The following is a 20,389-nucleotide window of genomic DNA, read 5'->3' as shown; positions in this document are numbered from 1 at the left end:
GCAGAAAAGCTTGTCTGACTAGTAGGATACAAAAATGGATCACTTGGGCCAACCTTAGGGGCATTTGGGCCAACCATAAGGGTTTTATATAACTGCAAGAGGGATAATGTATATGGGGAATGTTGCCTTAATGTAAAGACATGTGGGCCAGAATAATATTGTGCCAGAGAGTGACGAAAGGGACCTTTGGATGGACCACATGGGTTCTTCACTGACATGATGAGTACTTTGGATGACCATAGGGACAGATTTTCCCATTTGATGGCATTTGGACCAACCAGAGTTTTACTACTTCAAAGAATGTCACTTTGGATGATCAGAAAAGCACTTAGGCCAATTAGGTAGACCTTAGGTATGGACAAAAACATGGGCAGATGCCCCACATGGCATCAGGATCAAGCAGAAAGGAAACACGGCCAGAGAAGTGAAGCCAAGAGGAGAGAATAAAAGGTTGATTAGACTGACAAAAAGAGTACTTTTGATGACTACAGGAGTATTTTGGCCCACAGAAAAGTATTCTAGCACTAGGGGCACTAGTCCTGACCAGAGGAGCACTTGAGCCAACTGAGTTGATAATTATAATGCTATAATAATGCTGACTAAGAGGTACTTTTGCCAAGCAGAGGGGGACTTTGGCCAACTAGAATGCACTTGACCAAAGAGTACTTGGGGTTACCAAAGAGTACTCAGGCTTACCAAATAGTATTTGGGGTTACCAAAGAGTACTCAGGGTTACCCAAGAGTACTTGGGGTTACCAAAGAGTACTTGGGGTTACCAAAGAGTACTCAGGGTTACCCAAGAATACTTGAGGTTACCAAAGAGTTGAACTGATCAAAGGGGCATCTTGGCTGACCAGAAACCAAACAAAGGAAAACTCTGAATGACCAAAGGAGTAACTGGGCCAACAAAGTGTTATAACAGAGCTCCTGTAATGTACTTTAGTGTGTTTTATTGGGATAGACATAAAGTTTAAAAAAATTAGTATGTGCTGTTTCTTTGCTGAACTTCTTTTTTCACATTTTTTCTTAGGTTCTGTCTCGTCACCAGTCGTAGAGATTTCCAAAGTCAGCAGTGGAGTGCTGTTAGTGTGTAAGTCTGCTGGCTGGTATCCAGAGCCTGAGGTGTTGTGGCTGGACGCTGAGGGAAAGCTCCTCTCTGCTGGACCTACAGAGACAGTCAGAGGTCCTGATGACCTCTATACTGTCAGCAGCAGAGTGACTGTGGAGAGACACAGCAGCAGCTTCACCTGTAGAGTCCACCAGAGGGACACCAACCAGACCAGAGAGGCACAAATCACTGTCCCAGGTAGAAAAGTTCTTTAAAATCAATAAATATGTGCAGTCTGTGTGTTTGTGTGCATGCATGACTAAATGCGTTTGTGTGCATGTTTGTGTATGTATACTTACAGATGTGTATGTGGGGGCAACCTGGTCTCACAGAAATCCGTGAAATAGCCACAGATTTTCTTAACTCAAAATCCGTGGAATAGCCACGGAATCACTCAAATTTCCGTGAAATTGACATGGATTTCGCTAAAATGCAAGTTAATGACAGTCATATCCCAACCTGGTATTTTTTCCTATTGGTTTGTTCCAAGTCACGTGACCTTCAAGGTTCCGGCGGTCGGAAACAAAAAACATGGCGGACAGTTCTCTCATTTTTAGAGAAAAAATCAATATTTTGACTTTGTTTCTGCATAAAAATTGATTTTGATTACATTTCTAGCGAGAAATATATGTTTTATTTTCTAAATATTCACTCAGTGAATGTACATAATCACTTTGTGGCGAAGATCTCGCCAGAAAAAGACGATCCGCTGTGTTTTATTTTGAAATCTGTTTTATTTTGTAATCTACCGTATGTGCTGTCCGATCCTACCGGATGTGGTGCGATCTCATTGAATCGCGCTTCACTGTAAATGGACCTTCATTAAACAAATATTGTTGTCTTTTTTTAGCATAGATAATATACATACAGTATAATTATTTATTAGACAGTGTGTGAAATCCGTGTCAATTTCACGGAAATTTGAGTGATTCCGTGGCTATTCCACGGATTTTGAGTTAAGCAAATCCGTGGCTATTTCACGAAAGCGCTATATAAATAAAGTTTGATTTGATTTGATTTGATTTATGTGTAATTGACTTTGTTAGTTACAGAGAGGTGAAGTTTAGATTTTAAAATATCTGATATGTATTTCATAATTTTAGCGGATCTCTTCATGGTCCATGCTGGTACTGCTGCTCGCATCAGTATCTTCTTCACTGTGTGGATCATGTTTGTGGTTGTGGTTGGCCTCGTTTTATGGAAATTGGGACTGAACAAAACCAGTAAGTCACAACTTTAATGTTGCTCTTTCCAAAGCTCAAATTCATGGACACTTTGCCTGCACTGATAACCCACTATTAGTTTCAGTAAATATTAGCTAAGACATTGTTTTATTGCATTACTCAAACAGTCTTAGTATGCTGTTCTATTATGATAAGATCAACGGGTAAACTAAATTTTGAGTTGAACAAACTGAAAAAAATGTTTTTTAACCTGAATTCAATATGTGTCAGAATGTCTGGTTCAAAATTGATCTAAATGCAATTGGAAAAATTAGCCGCTGTAACTTAAAATGCTGAGTTGAATGATTGGACAGTAGGTTATTTTTCAGAACAAATAATTTGTCTTTTAGTGTATTGAACATAAATAGTTATGTGCAGACCTTTTGGTATTTAATTTGATTTTTCTTAAACAAAGAAGAATATTTTGTATGAATCACTTAAATGTTTGAAGGGCAACCAATCTGGGTTACCAATGTTCAAAATGCTGCATGTCCTGCTTCTTTCATTAGTTTGAAGTGGTTACATAAATACCCTAACACCAGTCAGTTTAGTCCTCAAAATAATTTTATAGGTTCATAATTCTGCCACACCATGCATAATGTAGCAACACTGCATAACAAAAAAAACAAGTTTGAAATTCAAACTAAACTTATTTCTCATCTATTCACATAGAAACCACTGACAGCAGCATAGAACTCCAGCAGCTGATGGGAGGAGAAGAAGGAGAGAGGCTGATGACGAAAAGAGAAAGAAGTTCGTATTTGGACAATGCAAAGGCAAAACTTGAGGAGGAATCACAGAAGAATGAGGGAGAACTGAAACATGTACAAGATGTGATTATAACACTAACAGAACAGAAGAATAATCTGAAGAACCAGAGAGAGAAACTCATCTCACTACAGCAGGAGGACAAGGTCCTGATAGAGGAGAACAAGAAGGAACTGATGGAGATCGGAACATTTACCTCTGAGAAAACAAAGATGAAGCTTGAAAGAAACAGAGATGATTTGAAGAAGAGAAGGAGTGAACATGAGGAACTGTTGAAGAACACAGACACACTACTGGAGACGACAGAAGAGATGATTATCAGAATGACAGAAAGGAAGGGGAAACTAGAGAGAGACAAAGAGAAAATAAATCAACACCTGAAAGAGATAGAGAGACAGAGACAGAGAGAAGAGATTCAGAAGAAGTTACAGTCAGAACCGTCAGATAGAGATGAGGAGCAATTAAATCGACAGGTGAAAGAGACAGAGGGAGAGGACATTCAGAGAGGGAAGTCAAACAAAGGAGTGATTCAAGAGACAAGGGAGATGATTAATAGAATGAGAGAAAGGAAGGAGAAACTAGAGAGAGACAAAGAGAAAATAAGTGAAGACCTGAAAGAGGTAGTGAGTCAGAGAGAGAAGACAGAGAGAGAAGACACTGAGACTGTCCCTCTGACTACGTCAGAACAGTCAGCAGGAGAAGTTGAAGTAAAGGAAGGGGAAACTACAGAGGGACAAAAAGAAAATGAATCAATACCTGAAAGAGATAGAGGGACAGAAAAAGAAGGTTCAGAAGAAGTTACAGAGAGAGATGAGGAGCAATTAAATCAACCGCTGAAAGACAGAGAGAAGACATTCAGAGAGGGAAGTCAAACAAAGAAGTGATTCAAAGGATGTTTCAGCCACAACAGTCAGAGAGAGAACATAAAAGAAATAATGCATCAGGTGATGATATCAGCACGATCGCGTAAAATATTGTATGTACTCATTTTAAATCCATAATCAGGTTTCTAGATTTCAGTTCAGCACTCCCTTGTGTCCTTGTTCTAAAGAAATAGTTTCAGGGCGTTTTTTCTTCTCTTTTTACATTTTCCTCTCTGTGTACTTGTATTTCACTGCAATATATAAATCTCTATAAATCTATAAGTCCTGCAGCTCTGTGGATTCAGCACAATCAGAACAACTCAAACATGTCTTAGTGCAGAAAAACACAGTTAGAATGACAGAAATCAGAAAAAAAAGCTGAATTTCTCTGATAAGTTATTTTTCTAAAAATGTGATTGAAATATAATCTCTTTTTGTAAACAGTTTGCAGTTCTGTATGATTTTATTTGAAAGTTTACTTCTGCTGAGAATAAACTGTTTTAATAGAAATATGATAATTTTAGACTTTTATGTTTTTCTAATGGTGATTTTCTGACCGTCATAAAGTTCGAAGTCTAAAGACAATGCCTTTTTTTATTGTAAATATTTTTTTATATACATTTTTTTCTGTGGTGGTTAAATCAGCTAAAAACTTGCATTAGAACTCAACAGAAAATCAAATAAAAAATATTGATATTTTGATTTTATTGTTGATAAATATGGCATTTTATTTGTGTCTTTGTTTTGTGTTGTTTTGATTAATAACTTTTGCCTCTGATCAAATTTCACATCATTTTGTGCATTTAATTTTTTTAATAAACCAGTGAATATCAGGTTTGTGTTCTGTATATTGTTTGCAGTGATTTGTGTGTCAATAAGTAAACCATATATGGGGTCATGTAGTGTAACGCATGCATCGAAAGGAAAATGATACAAAGTGTTTCACACTAACTGATCCCCATTTTTCTTTGTTTATGCCAATATTGACTCCTAAAAACAGGTATATGAATCTCTCTGCTAAAATAAAAGTATTGTTGTTGCTACAGAGCCTCTTCAGGGTCCTTCATGTGTTTCTGTGTGGTTTGTAAGAAACGTAAATTATTTTAAGCGTTGGTAGTGTCTAAAACAAATCATAGAACAAAACATAAAGCCTTTTGAAAATAGATCAATCGTCCATCTGTGGTTTATAGTTCATTTTTTCATTTGCTTGTGACAAAGTTCTATAATAACTTATGCAGAAAGTAACAAGACAGGTACAGAACCCTGAAACAGTTTCTTGCTATTTCATCCAAAAAAGGTCACCATATCTGTTTGTCTGGATCAAAATTGTTCTGATATTGTTGCTGAAAATATCCAGCAATAATCAGGAAAACCAATAAAAAGTGATCGAGGCAATTGACTTCTTTATAACTTAACAACCCTAAAACCTTCAGCAGTGTTTCCTGCCGTCAGCTTCCCTCTAAAGTTCTGTTCAAACTCCATGAGGCCAGTTTGTGATGATAAGGGAACAAATAGAATAAGAGATAAGGTCAAATATATTTAGTATAGAAATAAGAAAAAGCTAGATTCTAAATCCATATATATATACTTTATTTTAAAAATGTTGATCCAGTAAATCAAAGTGAAAAAATAGTGATAATGTCATATAGGCGAGGTTGTGCTGAAAGACATTATACCAACATGACACTGTAAACATTTTTTTAAGTTTATATACAGGCAGCATGAAAAAGAGCCAAAAATCACCAAAATAGCCCAAAACTCTAAAGGGTTAAGCTGCATAAAAAGCAGATAAAAGTGAGTAAAATAATAAAACACTCTTAAAAAACCACCAACATAAAGGAATAGGGAGTGCTGATGCTTCTTGCGACAGTATCCTGATCCTGCAAGGCATGATGGTAGATTTACTACTTAATTATCTCAGCGATAAGTCATTCATTAAGCTCAGTGTTCTCTGTGTCGTTCACTTCAGCAGTAGCCTTCACATGCGAGGGTGCCACAGTTATTTTCTGTGTCACTCTGAGTTTCCCACAGTGCAGCAGTCCCACCAGGAGCAGCAGCAGAGCCACCATTAAAATAGTGAAAATGGTCCTTAAGGTGAGGTAAATGTGACAGGAGTGATCTGAGGAGGGACGAGTCTCTGCGTGGACCGCTGCCAAGACAGAACAAAGACACAGCGTTGGTTTTAGTGCATTATATCACATCTTATATAACAAGGAAACATATGTCCGTCACATCATTTTCTTAAGGAACATTCATCATTATTTTATGTTAAAACTATTTGCATACTGTGTTTACCCTGCTGGATTAACAAGCAGTTAAACTGGCAAACAGCAAGTCAAGATAATGGGACAAATAGTCTTATATCATCTGCATAGAATATTCACAAAAAGTCAAAAAGTCAGTCATAGAATTAATTATATTGATTCTGTATCACAAATATGCATGAGTATTAATCATCACTGATATACAAATTACATAATTATCACATACAAAGAGTGTGTAAAGGCATTAAAGATGGGCGGTGATTAAGAGGTTAAAACAATCTGGAAATACCTTTAAAAAACACTTGAATCAGCAAAATACACAGGAAGGGGAGGAGTTGACAAATTTTTCATACTTCAATATACAATAAAATCTGGTTCAGACTTGTTCTTGGGGGAATTTTAGGGGATTTTCAGTAAGACCAGCCCCCAAGAGGTAATCTAGATGGAGTTTACCAAATTTAAACAATATGACACCCTTGTAACAAGGGAGAATTTAGTGGTTTCAGAAAATTAGGAGGAGATTAAGGTTATATAATTTGATACCACTATATAAACAGATGCAAAATGTTACATTTTTAGTTTATGTTCTGGAAATCCAATTCTTGTTTGAGAATAAATTATTTCTGACTTCAACTCTGACCAGCTCAGGAGAAGTTTTTGGGGTTTGTTTTTTCAGCAGAAAGTAGTCGTAAATGTCTCCTAGTAGAGGCTGGATGAGTATATATATATATATATATATATATATATATATATATATATATATATATAGAGAGAGAGAGAGAGAGAGAGAGAGTGAGAGAGAGAATATATATATATATATATATATATATATACTCTCTCTCTCTCTCTCTCACTCTCTCTCTCTATATATATATGTGTGTGTGTATTTGTGTGTGTGTGTGTGTGTGTGTGTGTGTATCTCAGACAACTGAGGGACACCAAGTTGTGTGAAGAGTTATCAGTTATCTATTTTAGAGCCCCTGTTGTTCCAGATATTTTTTTGCAGATTATGCTTTATTTTACCCAACAGAATGGAAACATCAAACAGACATTCTGAATAATAAATACCAGAAACAGAAATAAAAAATGTGCTTTTGGATCCACTCACTTCATCAGTATGCAAGTCATATGTATTAATAATAATATTATATATTGCATGTGTATGTAAGGCAGAAAATTATGTTTACTCCACAACTGAATCAGCTTGGAACACAAACTATAAACATTTGGGGGGAAATGAAATGTAAATATAAAAAATGATATATTTCTACTTCAAAATAACAAAGTCAGCAGTTTTTTTTTGCTGCATTTACAAGCTCTTTAAATACTTGATTTAGTATTGATAACCAAAAGCATATTTGATTCTTACCAATTGGGCAAAGTTTTGAGATTAAGAACGTTTTTTAAACAAAATATATATAAATGTATAATTTTTTATTATTTGCATCTATAATAGGTTGCCATTAAGTTGATTGCATTTTATATATCTTCAATTTTTGATATTACGGATTTGGATCCATGCTGTGTCTCACCTCTGACAGCCAGCCAGCTCTGAGGCGACTCTCCGAACTCAGAGACGCTGCACTTGTAGAGTCCCTCGTTGGCTTTAGACACGCTGCTGATGGTCATCTGTCCTGAGGACCTGGAGCCCAGGAGGACCCCGTCCTTATAGAAGTAGGCCACGAGGGGCGAGGAGGTGGTCCTGCTCCTGCAGCTCAGAGTCACAGCGTCTCCCTCTGGCACCGGCAGAGCAGGACTCTCCAGGATCACGGCTCCGGCTGCACACACAGAGTTTTAATAAGCATGCTTCAATGTGAATTTAATGCAACTCATATATATTTATCCACACGTGTAAGCTCGGAAATATACTGCACACAAAGTCCATTATAGCCTCTTTTAAAAGGCTTTACTGACACAAAAGAGTAACAGAAAGACTCACATTTTTAAATCTTTTTAGTCATTTTACTACTAATTATGCATCTTTTTAGATTTAATATAAATGTGTAAATATAAATTATCTCCCTCTCTCTCGAAATATATAATAAATATATACTGTGAATAGTCATACATAGACAATACACATACATAAATAAGTATAAAAGGACAATGCCACAGTTTTTTGCTTTTTTCAGTGGATTATTATTTATTTTTTAGATTTAAATGCACATGTATATATACAGTGCTTAACAGATTTATTAGACCACTTGTCATAACAACGAAAAAACAGATATTTTAGAAATCTTTCCAAAGCATGTGCTTCACTACTTTTACAGGTTTATGGTAAAACAGTGCATTTGAAAATGCATGGATAACAATAATAACTATTATTATATCTTAGCATTAAAAAATATTTGGGTTAAAAAGCTTCTACATACAGCTGTATGTATGTAAAAAAAAATATATATATATATATATATACATACAGCACACATACATATATTTGACCTTATCTCTGGTTTTAATTTTTAGTTTTTTTGTTACATTTATTTGTTTTTTACCCCGTTAAAGTTTTTTTCCCGTTAAGGTTTATTTTTGATTATTTTTTTTATGTGTTTTGCTTACATTTTATTTACGGTTCATTTTAATTTCCCAGTTAGAGGTTTTTTCCCAAATGAAGTTCATTTTTGGTCAGGTTTTGACCAAGTGTTTTTTGCTAAAAAAAAAAAAAAAAAAAAAAAAAATCCCCCCATTAAGGGGTTTTTGGGTTACAATTTTATTTTCCCATTAAAGTTTTTATTTTTCATTAAAGTTTGTTTTCCCGGCAACATGAAATCAGATTTTGAAAATTATGTTTAACATTAAAACATAAAAAATGATTTTGGTAATTACTAATGCTGTTAATTTAGGACAGCTGTGGCACAAACTGCTGCTCTAACACATTTGTTAAGCACTATATAAATATTTGAAATTATTTCTGATAATATTTTGCACATCCAGTGCTAATTTCAGAATTCCCAGTTCAACTTTACTGCAACTTTAGGAGAATAAAATCACATATTTGTTTATTTATTTCGTGTCTTACCGGTGACGGTGATGGTCACGGCGTTGCTCCTCCGCTCTCCGGACTCACACCAGTACTCTCCGCTGTCCGTGGTGTAAACAGGTTTGATGGCGCAGACGGACGGCGGCGTGGTCACCCAGGTGCTGACACACTCACTCACCTTCCCCTTCACCTTCCTCATCACGGCCCAGCCAGAGGTGGAGTTGAAACCCTCACAGTTAATAGAGACGGAGGTGTATTCAAAGAGCTGCAGTCTGGTTGGAAGGATCAGAGCGTCTGAGGAAGATCAGAGACAGAAGATAAACATGACACACAGACACACTCTGACCTTCAGCTCGGAGGTTTCTGAATGCTACTTGCCACTTTCCTGAGCAGAGGCCAGGTGAACTTGTGCAGCCAGCAGCATCAACACTTTCAGAACTGCAGAAACGGAAAAAAGACTTGTTGTAGTTATGAATAAATGACTCCTTAGAAACCCAAAAGGTCATTAAATGTGACATGGATGGACTCACACAGAGTGGTGCAGAGAGCTGGGAGCTCCATGTCGTCTTCCTGCTGTCTGTCTGAGGTTCAGACTGACAGCAGCTCCAGAGTGATGATGGTGAAACCTCCCTCCCCTTCCTGTGTGGCCAGCAGACGCTGCTGACGCAAAACTAAGATGCTGCTGAAGCGTCATTGGAAAGTTTCACAGTCCGAGCAGTGGCTATGAAGGACGAAATTAGCGACACAGAGCTAAACTGTGGTTTGTAACATTCTGCAAACATGTTTGTGTCTTTCTGGCACTTGTTGCAGCTTCGGTTGGGCTAGCTCTGCACGATAATTCTGAATTCTGGGTTCAAATCCCACAGTTCCGGCAGGAGTTTAACAGAGTGGGCACACGACACACCGCAGCAGTCCAGTTTCAGTTTCTGTGTGCTGTCGGCTCTTAACTGGCAGCCGTAATTAAGACACGCCATTCAGAAATGACCAAAAGATGAAAAATTAGCAAAAAAAGACACAAAATAACCCCAAAAAATTAATTTGAAATGAATAATGAAAAAATAAACCTAAAAAACATATTGAAGCATTGTCATGTTTGCAGCCTCTCCTGTCCTCTCCTCTCTGCTCTGTGTAAACAGCCTCTCCTGTCCTCTCCTCTCTGCTCTGTGTAAACAGCCTCTCCTGTCCTCTCCTCTCTGCTCTGTGTAAACAGCCTCTCCTGTCCTCTCCTCTCTGCTCTGTGTAAACAGCCTCCCCTGTCCTCTCCTCTCTGCTCTGTGTAAACAGATTCTCAGTGAATATTTGTCTCGTGACCGTTGGTCTCAGCAGAATCAATCATGTCTTCAGTGTCTCTGAGGAGAATTTAATGTTTTTAACAGGATCTGGTTAGTGCAGACACTTTATTTTAAATGACACATGTAGAATAAAGAGATTCTGACACAAATCAACATTTTAACACTTTATTTTAACAAGCTTTGCTCACTTTTTATAATGAAACATTGGTAACCAAAGATCCATTCAAGGACCATCATAAAGTTAAAATTCTGACGAAAACACACGTTTTTATGGTTTATTTCTATGATAAACAGTGTACTTTTGACGAAAGATACTTTTCTGGGGTTCGGAGGGTTAAATCTGGACTGGAACTGTGATTGTATGTAAACAGTTCAGTGTGATTTTTAGATACTAAAGTCTCAGTTAAAGGTCTGAAGTGTGAAACAGCTTGTTAATTATATTTGGAGCTGCTTCAGATTTCGGTCAGTCTGCAGTGGAGCACGGAGAGAGTATTTAAAGCTGCAGCACACATGTTCACAAATATCAGATAAAACCACACGGCTTATCTGTTTTTACCTACTAAAAACCTGCTCGCTCTTATAAATAAACCCTGATGCTGCTCGACAGCTCGTCGTTTATAGAAATGTTTTGAAACAACCACACAGCTGCACTCTTTTTAAAATCAATCATATATTCACCATTATTATTATTCTTTTCTGAGTACACACAACATAGGCGTCCTCACATCTAACAGGCATTAATATAAAATATTCTTCACAATCTGACATAAAGCTGTAAACAGTCTTTCCTCAGTCACGTGGAGCTCTCAGTGACCTGGAAGACACAAAGGACACAAAAATATACGTATAACATTTTTATTTAAAAAAAAATATATATATTCTGCAGAAGCGCATGCTAACAAGTTGGCTTTTCATTTAGTAAGAGTCATAACATTCATAATTATGATTATGATTATTATTATTAATAATAATAATGATGATGATGATGATGATCATCATCATTATTATTAATATTATTATTAGTATTATTAATAATAATAATAATAATAATAATAAAAATAATAATAATCATAATAATAATAATCATAATAATAATCATAGGTAGTAGCAGTAGTATTTTATTTTAGTTTCGGTAACACTTTACAATAACCATCATTTATAAATGATAAACAGATAGTTTATTAATGTTTAATCACCATTTATAAACCATATATAGACCATTTAGAACGGTAAATAGATAATTTATTAATGTTAAACTATCTAAATCTTTTAAAAAATGACAAATAGATGGTATACTAATGTAAGTTTCTAGTTACTTTACCATTAAGAAACAATCAAATTATAATTAATAGTTTATTAAAAGTGTTAGTTGCACTCATTATAACATTTTAACACCATATTAAGAATGTTAATGATTTTGAAATTATTCATAAACCTTTAAGAAATTGGTTGAAAACATTTAAAGATTAAATAGGTATAGCACTTTGTAAAATGGTTAATAATTGGTCTATAAACCATCTATAAACATAACTTAGTTGGTTATTGTAAAGTGTTACCTTAGTTTCTGCACTGAATGTTTTAAAAAAATCAATATTGTTATTATTGTTAGAAATAGAAGTATTTTATTTTTTGCACTTAAAAATAGTAAATAGTTATTACCGTTATTTAAATTATTATCATCAACATTATTTATTTAATATATTTTGTTATTATTATTATTATTATTATTATTATTATTATTATTATTATAGGTAGTGGCAGTATTTTATTTTTGCATTTAAAAATCTTAAGTCGATAATCATAACTTTTTCATCAAATTATTACTATTATTATTAATATTACTATTATTATTGTCATGAATATTATTAGAATATTTTTTTATTTAGTTTTTGCACTAAAAAATCCTCAGTCAATAGAAATATGATTTTTAAAATTTGTATTATTACTATAACTATTATTATTATTATTATTATTATAAGTAGCTCTAGTATTCTATTCAATGCAAATATATTCATAACTATTTTATTATATTATTATTATTATTTATAATAATAATAATAATAATAATAATAATACTATTATTATTAACATTACTATAATTATTGTCATGAATATTATTAGAATATTTTTTTATTTGGTTTTGCACTTAAAAATCCTCAGTCAATATAAATATGATTTTTTAAATTTGTATTATTACTATAACTATTATTATTATTATTATTATAAGTAGCCGTAGTATTCTATTCAATACAAATATATTCATAACTATTTTATTATTATTATTATTATTATTATTATTAATAATAATAATAATAATAATAATAATAATAATAATAATAGTAATAATAATAATAATAATAATAATAATATAAATAATATTCATATTATTCATATTTTAAGTTGTAGTAATATTATGTAATTTTTTAATTTTCATTTAAAGTACAGGAACACAATTCATTGTGTTTGTTTGATTTTCCAGGTAAATGTAGCAACAACTACATACTTACAGTTCAAAGTCTCTGATTTCATCGATGCTGTTGTAGTAGGTGTACTCATCTGTAATACAGGGGTCACTGTCTGCTGCCAGGCTGGAGACTCCTGCTGAAACAAGTCATCATTCAGCTGGTTGGCTGGTTCAGAGCTGTCACTTTAGTTTCATTGTAGTGGAGACAAACTGCAGTAAATGTGACTTTCTTGACTGCACACTCAAAGTATGTCATAGGTGTTTCTAGTCTATATTGTGACAGGGACCTGAGTCAAGGACTCTCAACATCATATCTAATTTCAGCCAATAAAAAAAGGTCTTCATGAACAAAGAGTGGAAGAAATGGAAACAGATAGAGGCAGCTGAATAGAATAGAAGAATAGAGTCTTTATTGTCATTTCACGGTAGTATAAAAATGTGTTAGCACAACGAAATTGAGGCACAGCTCTCCTGTCAGTGCACAAAAGATAAATATTAAATAAATAACCAACCAAGGCATGCACCCATCAAACAAACAAACAAACAAACAGCTGGTTGTGGTGAAGGATCTGAAGATGTTTGCCAAAATAAATAAAGAGTTCTTGATGTTCAGCCAGCACTGACTCACTGCTGGTCACCAACAAAGGAGCTTTTTGTGTCTGTAGTTTATGTACGAGGAGGTGCCTCTAACTATAATATAGAACCAACACTGAACCCAGACAAGCTGTTTCAGGCTGCTTTTGTTGCTCCTTTTACATTTTACTCACGGTGGCCTTGTGTTTGACTGCAATATATAAATCTATATAGATCTTTAAGTCCTGCAGCTCTGTGGAATCAGCACAATCATGGCTAGAAGTGGGAACAACTCAAACATGTCTTAGTGCAGAATAACACAGTTAGAATGACAGAAATCAGAAAAAAGTAGAATTTCTCTGCTGAACAGAATTTATAGATAAGCATGTTTCCAAGTGCCCACAAGTATCCTGAATGTTGTAAAACCAGTTTTCTCCACATATTATACATATTGAAGTATTGTCATGTTTGCAGCCTCTCCTGTCCTCTCCCCTCTGCTCTGTGTAAACAGCCTCTCCTGTCCTCTCCTCTCTGCTCTGTGTAAACAGCCTCTCCTGTCCTCTCCTCTCTGCTCTGTGTAAACAGCCTCTCCTGTCCTCTTCTCTCTGCTCTGTGTAAACAGCCTCTCCTGTCCTCTCCTCTCTGCTCTGTGTAAACAGCCTCTCCTGTCCTCTCCCCTCTGCTCTGTGTAAACAGCCTCTCCTGTCCTCTCCTCTCTGCTCTGTGTAAACAGATTCTCAGTGAATATTTGTCACGTGACCGTTGGTCTCAGCAGAATCAATCATGTCTTCAGTGTCTCTGAGGAGAATTTAATGTTTTTAACAGGATCTGGTTAGTGCAAACGCTTTATTTTAAATGACACATGGAGAATAAAGAGATTCTGACACTAATATCAACATTTTAACACAAGTTTTGGTTACTTTTTATAACAGAAACTTTCGATCCATTCAAGGACCATCGGAAAGTTTCAAACTTTGACGATAATGACTGTTTTTACAGGTTCTGTCTGTGATATACAGTACAGGCCAAAAGTTTGGACACACCTTCTCATTCAATGCGTTTTCTTTATTTTCATGACTATTTACATTGTAGATTCTCACTGAAGGCATCAAAACTATGAATGAACACATATGGAATTATGTACTTAACAAAAAAGTGTGAAATAACTGAAAACATGTCTTGTATTTTAGATTCCTCAAAGTAACCACCCTTTGCTTACTAGAATACAAGACATGTTTTCAGTTATTTCACACTTTTTTGTAATTAAGTACATAATTCCACATGTGTTCATTAATAGTTTTGATGAATCTACAATGTCAATAGTCATGAAAATAAAGGAAACGCATTGAATGAGAAGGTGTGTCCAAACTTTTGGCCTGTACTGTAAAAGCTGGATTTTTGGCTATTTTTTAAAAGAAAACATACTTTTAAACCCCAGTGTTTGGAGCAGGGTGGTGAGCTCATTTAAAAGTATTAAAGAGTTCACACAGGTTTCTGTATCTGTGTGAGTAAAGTTAAATACCTCTATAATCCGAATGTACGAATCGTGAACACTCTGCCCTCGGCGGATGAACTTCACTGGTTGATTCAGACACTGAAATAAACACAAAATCAAGACAAACTGAGGATTGATACTAAAATGTCAACAATGTTCCAGCACAAACAACCTGTGTGTTCTTCACCTGTTCCTGTTCCACCTGAGAGCGATGTTGGTGTTTCTGAGCCAAACACTGGAGAACAGAAGAGAAAAAAAACCTTTGTTATATTGTCGTCAGCAGCAAACAATCAGTCAGACGCTTCATTCAACATGGACAGAAGATAATATAAATCATAACAATTATAATAAACAAATAAGAATGATTTTGGTGACAAACTCGAAATAATTAATTTTAATTAGAGACAACTTTAAAAACATGGGGTTGTATTCAGAAATATTTCTTTATAAATACAACATTTTTCCATAAACATAGAAAAATAATGGAGTAAATAACATTAAACTGTTATAGTCACATTTAAAAAAAATTATATGAATATACATTTACTTTCAATGAAGTTTCACAATAATATTAATAATAAATCATCGTTTAAAATTGTGTTTTATTTTTTGTATCAATTGAACAATAAAAATAAAATACCAATCAAAATAGCAATAAAATAAAATTTAAAACAATGAATAAATAATAATGAATGAAATAAAATTAAAACAAAATAAAAATAGTAATATAATATTTTTAAAATAATAAATAGATAATAATTAATAAAAAAAATATATAAAAAATTATAATATAAAAAATATAAACTAATAGATAAATAGATAAATAATAATGAATACAATTACATTAAAAAAAATAAAAAGCAATAAAACACATTTTAAAATAATGAATAAATAATACTGAATAAAATAGAAAATGAATAAAAAATAACAATAAAAATACATTTTAAAAATAATGAATAAATATTAATAAATATATTAAAAACATTTTTTACAAAAGCAATACAATAAATGTTAAAATAATGAATAATAATATTGCACCTCTGAATTTCTGACACAGATGGAGTCCGAGCAGCAGCAGCAGAAGCAGAGCCACAGAGCAGCCGACCACAGGGACCCACAGCAGGAACAGACGACGGGGAGGTTGTTTCTCTACATGAAGTGCCAAGGAAACTGTTCAAGAACGAGTTTTATGATATGCGTTTATGGCAAAGGTATTTAAAAATTGAGTATTAATGAGGATATTTCTTGAGTCTCACCTTTAACAACCAGCCAGCTCTCGATTGATTCACCAACACCGATCATGACACACTTATAGAGTCCTTCATCAGACTGTGAGACGTTGTGGATGGTCACTTTTCCTTCATAGCCGGTCTGTATCAGGACACCGTCTTTATAGAAATCAGCCACCGGTAGAGAGGACGTCGTCCTGCTCCTGCAGCTCAGAGTCACAGCGTCTCCCTCCGTCACAGGGACAGCAGGACTCTCCAGGATCACTGCACCACCTGTGGCAACAGCTCTCTCATTTTTATACATATTTTTGACGGACATATATAGTGCATAGTGGAGCTGTTGAACATTTGATTTGATTGCAATGTGATTTTTCCCTTGAAAGGTCAAGAATCTATGCAGAAAAGTCAAGAAACAGACCTCCAAACAAAAAACAAACCCAGATATAGAAGGCTAATAAACCTCAGATTTGAGACTTGAACAGACACTTCGTCTCACATGCTCTATAATGTGCATCTCTTCCTACATGTGGCCAAACTCGCCCATTCTGCACGTCGAGGAGACTCAATTAAAGCGTGTGGTCAAAGTGTCGAGTGTGCGTTCAGTGTCGAGTGTGCTTTTACATCCAGTCGCCTGAAATAGATCAACTGACACGACTCTCTCAACCCTCTGAACCCCAACAAGCTGCATTCTCCTCTCTGTGTTCTTGTATTTCACTCATCTCTGCTCTGTGAAAACAGCCTCTCCTGTCCTCTCCCCTCTGCTCTGTGTAAACAGCCTCTCCTGTCCTCTCCTCTCTGCTCTGTGTAAACAGCCTCTCCTGTCCTCTCCCCTCTGCTCTGTGTAAACAGCCTCTCCTCTCCTGTCCTCTCCCCTCTGCTCTGTGTAAACAGCCTCTCCTCTCCTGTCCTCTCCCCTCTGCTCTGTGTAAACAACCTCTCCTGTCCTCTCCTCTCTGCTCTGTGTAAACAACCTCTCCTGTCCCCTCCCCTCTGCTCTGTGTAAACAGCCTCTCCTCTCCTGTCCTCTCCCCTCTGCTCTGTGTAAACAGCCTCTCCTCTCCTGTCCTCTCCCCTCTGCTCTGTGTAAACAACCTCTCCTCTCCTCTCCTCTCCTCTCTGCTCTGTGTAAACAGCCTCTCCTGTCCTCTCCCCTCTCCTCTGTGTAAACAGCCTCTCCTCTCCTGTCCTCTCCTCTCTGCTCTGTGTAAACAGCCTCTCCTGTCCTCTCCTCTCTGCTCTGTGTAAACAGATTCTCAGTGAATATTTGTCACGTGACCGTTGGTCTCAGCAGAATCAATCATGTCTTCACAGTGTCTCTGAGGAGAATTTAATGTTTTTAACAGGATCTGGTTCGTGCAAACGCTTTATTTTAAATGACACATGTAGAATAAAGAGATTCTGACACAAATATCAACATTTTAACACAAGTTTTGGTCACTTTTTCCATTCAAGGACCGTCAAACTCTGACAATAATGCCTGTTTTTACAGTTTCTTTCTACGACTCCAATTCCAAATAAGTTTAACATACAAAGCTGAACCTACCAGTGATGGAGATGTTGACGGAGCTGCTCCTGCCTGTTGTAGCTTCACACCAATACTCTCCACTGTCTGATGTGAAGGCGTTCTGTATATTGCAGGATCCCTTTGACATCTCCCAGTCAGAACCACATTTTGTCTCGACTCCCGTCTCCATCCTCCTCATCACTCTCCACTCAGTGAAGTCAGCAAACCCCTCACAGTCAACACGGATGGAGTCATATTCAAAAAACTGGAGCCTGTTTGGATCAACACGAAGAGAAGCTGTGTCTGAGAATAAGACGGAGAAGAAAAATACGAGTTATTTCAGTCAGTAAAACTGCTTTTGTTGCAGAAATGATAATGTCAAAACTCTGATAAGTCCAGTCTGCATGTAAAGAATACTCGGTAACACTTTCTATGAAGACTACATCTATAGTGCATTATGAGCGCATTCATAGTGAATTATAATGCTCATTATAATCAATCATAATGCATTATGACTGCATTCATAAACACATATAAAGCTTCATGATGCACTATATCAACAGTTATAAATATAGCTTATAATGACTTATAAATCCAAGTGTCTTATGAGTGCTCTTGACTGGTTATAAACTACAGGCTGACTGATGAGGCTTATAATACATTACAACTACTCATACCCCTCTATACACACACCTCAACAATCAATTGTTATAAGGACTCATAGGATGCCATAAGTATAAATAAATGATCAATGTATGCTTTAAGTAAAGTGAGGTTCATATAGACGCATCTATAATGCAGTATAGCTAATCATGATGTTTCATTGTTGGCGTTAAGTAAAGTGTAACACATTTTCATGCATTTAAAAGAAGCTATGCTGCATCATAAGTCATTATTTATACTTATGGCATCCTATGAGTCCTTATAACAATTGATTGTTGAGGTGTGTGTATAGAGGGGTATGAGTAGTTGTAATGTATTATAAGCCTCATCAGTCAGCCTGTAGTTTATAACCAGTCAAGAGCACTCATAAGACACTTGGATTTATAAGTCATTATAAGCTATATTTATAACTGTTGATATAGTGCATCATGAAGCTTTATATGTGTTTATGAATGCAGTCATAATGCATTATGATTGATTATAATGAGCATTATAATTCACTATGAATGCGCTCATAATGCACTATAGATGTAGTCTTCATAGAAAGTGTTACCGAATACTCTAAATGTTATAAAAACTCACCATCGCTCCGGTCACAGTAACAGTGCTGATCGTCTGCAAACAGAAGCACCACAACAGAAAATACTGCAGATAAAGACAGAGAAAGAGTAGATTATTAGTCCATGTCTTAAGAAAAGTACTAACTGTGAGAAAAGAAGGACTCACTCAGTCGGGTGGAGAGAGCTGTGAACTCCATGTGGTCTGGCTGCTGACTGTCGCAGCATCACACTGAAGAGAAACATCATGTCGCTGACAGCTTCCTCTTCCTGTGCAGCTTATTGGTTGTATTTTTAGTGGCTCAAACAGTCAAAGGGCTGTCCGCCACACTGATCAGAGTCTTGGTTGGGTCTTTAAGTAGCACCAGAGAATCACAGGTTCGACCAAAAAACAAAAGCTTAAAGCCAAAGAAGTGACTCTCAAAATGTGCAAAAAAATAATAAATCAAGAGAATCATATTAACCATCTGGAGAAGGCGTGATCAGGTCACATGACCTCTTCACAACATGAAACCTTCAGCAGATGTTTCCTGCCATCAGCTTCCCTATAAAGTCCTGGCTTCAAACTCCATGAGGCCAGCTTGACTTTGATGATGATAGTAAGTAAAACCAGAGGTAAACTGAAATATATTTAGTATATATAAATATAGAACTAGATGTTCTCCTTATTTTACCTCTTAGATGTTAGATTTGGAACCTGTGTTTACTTTATTGTTTTATCATAACCTATATTTAACCAGGAAAATCACATTGAGATTAAGAACCTGTTTTTTAAGGGAGTCCTGGCCAAGATAGGCAGCAGCAAATACAAAACACAGTTATAAAGTCACACAGTTAAAACACAAACCAAGGAAAAACAAAAAAGAGTAAAAATATTCAATTTACAAGCAGATTATGAAAAACATGTACATGCGAGTGAACAGACTGAGCAGATAGAACAATGTGCTTTATCTGTTGGACTCACTCTTGGAAACACATTTCAGATAAAGACTGGGGAGGACAACTCGACGCTGTAAAGCTTGTAAAACATTCTCAATTTCTGCAGAAACGGTCAAACACCAAAAAGTAGAATTATCACAAAAATACATTGGAAAACATGATGAAAGTTCAGAGGAAAGGGAATAAGTTTAGCTGATAAATTAAAGTAACTCATGTGAACTTCATATATTATAAATATTTAGTGTAAACTGAAAATACTTGTATATTTAAATTCATATTGCACCGCCGGCGTCGCTGTTTCTTTGCTCGCCATTTTTAAATCTCCCGGTAGACAGATGTGCGCAAGGCATTATGGGTACTCGGGGCGCACGGAGGATACACACACGCATCCTTGGAATTTGAGCAATAGAAGGATTCTGTCCTCTGGAGGATCCTCCACATAAGGACAGTCCTTCAGCAGATGT

The 20,389-nt window shown here is 35.6% G+C and overlaps 3 protein-coding genes across 3 annotated transcripts in view; 1 reads left to right on the top strand and 2 right to left on the bottom strand.

Moving 5' to 3' along the window:
- Nucleotides 1-4,495, top strand: part of LOC131989785 (trichohyalin-like) — a 6,531-nt gene extending 2,036 nt beyond the window's left edge. The window contains exons 3-5 of the mRNA XM_059355118.1: nt 1,031-1,306; nt 2,212-2,331; nt 3,004-4,495. Of these exons, the coding sequence (XP_059211101.1) occupies nt 1,031-1,306; nt 2,212-2,331; nt 3,004-3,983 (1,376 nt within the window). The 3' untranslated portion in view covers nt 3,984-4,495. The remainder of the gene's footprint in view (nt 1-1,030; nt 1,307-2,211; nt 2,332-3,003) is intronic.
- A 1,125-nt stretch (nt 4,496-5,620) lies between these two features.
- Nucleotides 5,621-9,513, bottom strand: LOC131989284 (low affinity immunoglobulin gamma Fc region receptor II-c-like; the record flags this gene model as incomplete). Its single annotated transcript, XM_059354474.1, has 3 exons — nt 5,621-6,111; nt 7,759-8,004; nt 9,249-9,513. Coding segments are annotated over 3 exons (732 nt in total), but the record flags the coding sequence as incomplete, so codon positions are not given.
- Nucleotides 9,514-10,652: 1,139 nt separating this feature from the next.
- Nucleotides 10,653-19,186, bottom strand: LOC131989283 (high affinity immunoglobulin gamma Fc receptor I-like). Its single transcript, XM_059354473.1, has 9 exons — nt 19,156-19,186; nt 19,012-19,074; nt 17,806-18,069; nt 16,290-16,535; nt 16,072-16,182; nt 15,221-15,268; nt 15,061-15,132; nt 13,009-13,099; nt 10,653-11,315 (listed from the first exon to the last, which is right to left on the bottom strand). Exons 1-9 carry the CDS (start codon nt 19,184-19,186, stop codon nt 11,291-11,293), a joined length of 951 nt encoding a protein of 316 aa, XP_059210456.1. The 3' UTR covers nt 10,653-11,290.
- Between the last annotated feature and the right edge of the window lie 1,203 nt (nt 19,187-20,389).

Source organism: Centropristis striata, chromosome 17 (assembly GCF_030273125.1).
Source record: "Centropristis striata isolate RG_2023a ecotype Rhode Island chromosome 17, C.striata_1.0, whole genome shotgun sequence".
Classification (NCBI taxonomy): Eukaryota; Metazoa; Chordata; class Actinopteri; order Perciformes; family Serranidae; genus Centropristis; species Centropristis striata.
This window is presented reverse-complemented; position numbering and strand designations above follow the sequence as displayed.

What these genes read in the sequence shown, in the direction of transcription:
- LOC131989283 (XM_059354473.1), bottom strand. Translation starts at nt 19,186, where the DNA reads ATGGAGTTCACAGCTCTCTCCACCCGACTGA. An exon ending in AGCTCTCTCCACCCGACTGA is followed by an intron (nt 19,075 to 19,155) that starts GTGAGTCCTTCT and finishes CTTTATCTGCAG; the next exon opens with TATTTTCTGTTGTGGTGCTT. An exon ending in GAAATCAGAGACTTTGAACT is followed by an intron (nt 11,316 to 13,008) that starts GTAAGTATGTAG and finishes TGTGTCTTCCAG; the next exon opens with GTCACTGAGAGCTCCACGTG.